The sequence below is a fragment of the Fulmarus glacialis genome, unplaced genomic scaffold (assembly GCF_000690835.1).
Source record: "Fulmarus glacialis isolate BGI_N327 unplaced genomic scaffold, ASM69083v1 scaffold21705, whole genome shotgun sequence".
In the NCBI taxonomy this organism is placed as follows: domain Eukaryota; kingdom Metazoa; phylum Chordata; class Aves; order Procellariiformes; family Procellariidae; genus Fulmarus; species Fulmarus glacialis.
The window spans coordinates 614-2,684 of NW_009213905.1; the positions used below are offsets into that span (position 1 = coordinate 614).

At 52.9% G+C, this 2,071-nt stretch overlaps 1 protein-coding gene across 1 annotated transcript in view; it reads left to right on the forward strand.

The window, feature by feature from the left end:
- The window catches only part of TMEM199 (transmembrane protein 199), a gene marked incomplete at its 5' end in the record, with an annotated part of 1,965 nt that extends 609 nt beyond the window's left edge, over positions 1 to 1,356 (forward strand). Inside the window, 3 exons of the mRNA XM_009578371.1 lie at positions 638 to 674; positions 1,010 to 1,122; positions 1,261 to 1,356. Of these exons, the coding sequence (XP_009576666.1) occupies positions 638 to 674; positions 1,010 to 1,122; positions 1,261 to 1,356 (246 nt within the window). The remainder of the gene's footprint in view (positions 1 to 637; positions 675 to 1,009; positions 1,123 to 1,260) is intronic.
- Between the last annotated feature and the right edge of the window lie 715 nt (positions 1,357 to 2,071).

Sequence of the window (2,071 nt, forward strand, 5' to 3'; positions counted from 1 at the left end):
TCATGATCCCGTCCTGTCTATCCCTCTTCCACACTGGTGTCCCTGTGCATTTAATTCCCTGCACGTATCCTCCTGTTGCATTAACTCTTGGGGGAAGATCTGCTTTGCTCTCTGTCAAGCTTAGCTGCTTCACCTATGAACCGGAGCGGTTTTAGCAGAGCTGGGTAGTAGTGACAGCAATGTTCCCTTCAAACAACGGAGAAGCAGAGGAGTATTCCCATATCCGTGTGCTCATCACGTTCTTCCCTGCCTCCCCCCAGTATCTGGTGTTTGAAATGTGTAACCATGTCCGATTTGACAAAGAGCGTGCAGAGCTTTACAACTTTTAGTTCTTGCCAGCTCTGTGAACACGGGTGACAAGGTGGGACCCTCTAATGTCTCTGTTAAAGACAAACCTGCAGCAGAGAACCCACATGCAAGAAAACGCTCACACTCTGAGAAGTGCTTTAATTAGAAATGATCCCTTCTCAACCTCCTTGAATCGGACCACAAACGTAAACCCAGAGAAACCTGGGCCCCTCGGCAGCTCTCTGAACTTCTGAGTCTTAGGGACAGGCCAGGGCATTGGTGTTGCTTTTATTCAACAGGTAACATTAAAATACAACCAATCACAAGTTGTTTTAATCCCTCCTTTTAGGAGATGAATGGGACATTGGCCGAATTTGGGAGGCAAGGTGAGTGGCTGCTGTCCTGCTGACACCTGGCGCTGTGTACCTACAGGTCAGTCACTGGAACTGTTGTATCACTGTTCACATCAGACAGTCCTTCCCTCTCCGAATAGCTCACCAGAAGGTTTTAATGCACAAAAGTGTTCCTCGAGTAAAAGAGCAGCCTGTTGGTCATTCTTATAAACGTTTCTGGAGGCATAAAGCATGTGAATCCTCGAGTATTCCTGTAGCCCAGCTGAGGCAGCCACAGGCAGGCTCCGTTAGCAGGATTACAGCTTGTCCCCAGCCCTACTCTCCAAGTCTTACCTAAAAGCACAATTGCCTTTCCCCCCTCTCTCCAGTTCGCTCTGTTAAAGCCGTTGTCATCACCATATTCAACTTCATTGTCACCGTGGTGGCCTCCTTCGCCTGCACGTACCTGGGCAGCCAGTACATCTTCGTGGAGACCGCAGCGGTGAGTAAGCCCGTGGCCTCGGAGCCTGCTTACAGCGCGCTCTGTGCCGGCCAGGCAGGAGCGGCAGATGTGCTCCCCAGTGCGGGCAGCAGCTCGAGGCGCACGCAGGGTCACCTAGCTCTCTTTTTGTATCCCCAGCGCGTCCTGTCAGCGGTAATTGTGGCCTCGGTGGTTGGCTTGGCTGAGCTGTATGTAATGGTGCGGACCCTTGAAGGGGACCTTGGGAAACTATAATCGCACGCGTCCCTGTGAACCACAGCCCTTGTGCTGGAGGTTTTTGCCCTCCCCAGGAGTCATTAATTTGGGGCAGGTTTATCTTCTACCATCTGTTTGTACCTGCTCCTGCTACCGGGAAGACTGCTGCATTCCTCAGGCCTCGTCCTTTGCTTCCCGCTCCTTAATGTTCCTGAAACAAATCATGGATTAAAAATCCCGCAGCTGCAGAACAGAAGAGGGAACAGCTGTGGACTCTCACCACCCTGGCACAGAGAGGGGCGTTAGCTCCTGCTGTTCCTGTTCTCCTGTGAAGTTGCTGTCCTTTTATTCTGGAAATAAATAATGTTGCGTGTTTGCAACCTTCTTCCTGCCTGACGGGAGATGTCTGTTGCTATGCGGAACACCAACCTCACGTCTAAAAGACACCGTGGAGAGCCGTGAATCTTCCATCTCCCTCTGCACCCCGCATCCTGCTCCTGCCAAAACCTCCCTTGGCCTGCCCTCGCTGCTCCTGCCTGCTCCCTCACCTGCTTTCAGGAGAGCGTTTTTCCCTTGTGACCCACGTGGCAGCACCTGACCCAGCTCGTGTTTGGGGGCGGGCACTTTCCCCCTCCACGCAGATCAGTTCAGGAGGATGACGGCATCTGGCGCAGCCGCGTTGGGGTTGACACCTGGCTCCGTTTTACCTGCAGCAGCTCAGCGTCCTCGCACAGGGGCTGCCGCATCTCCTGAC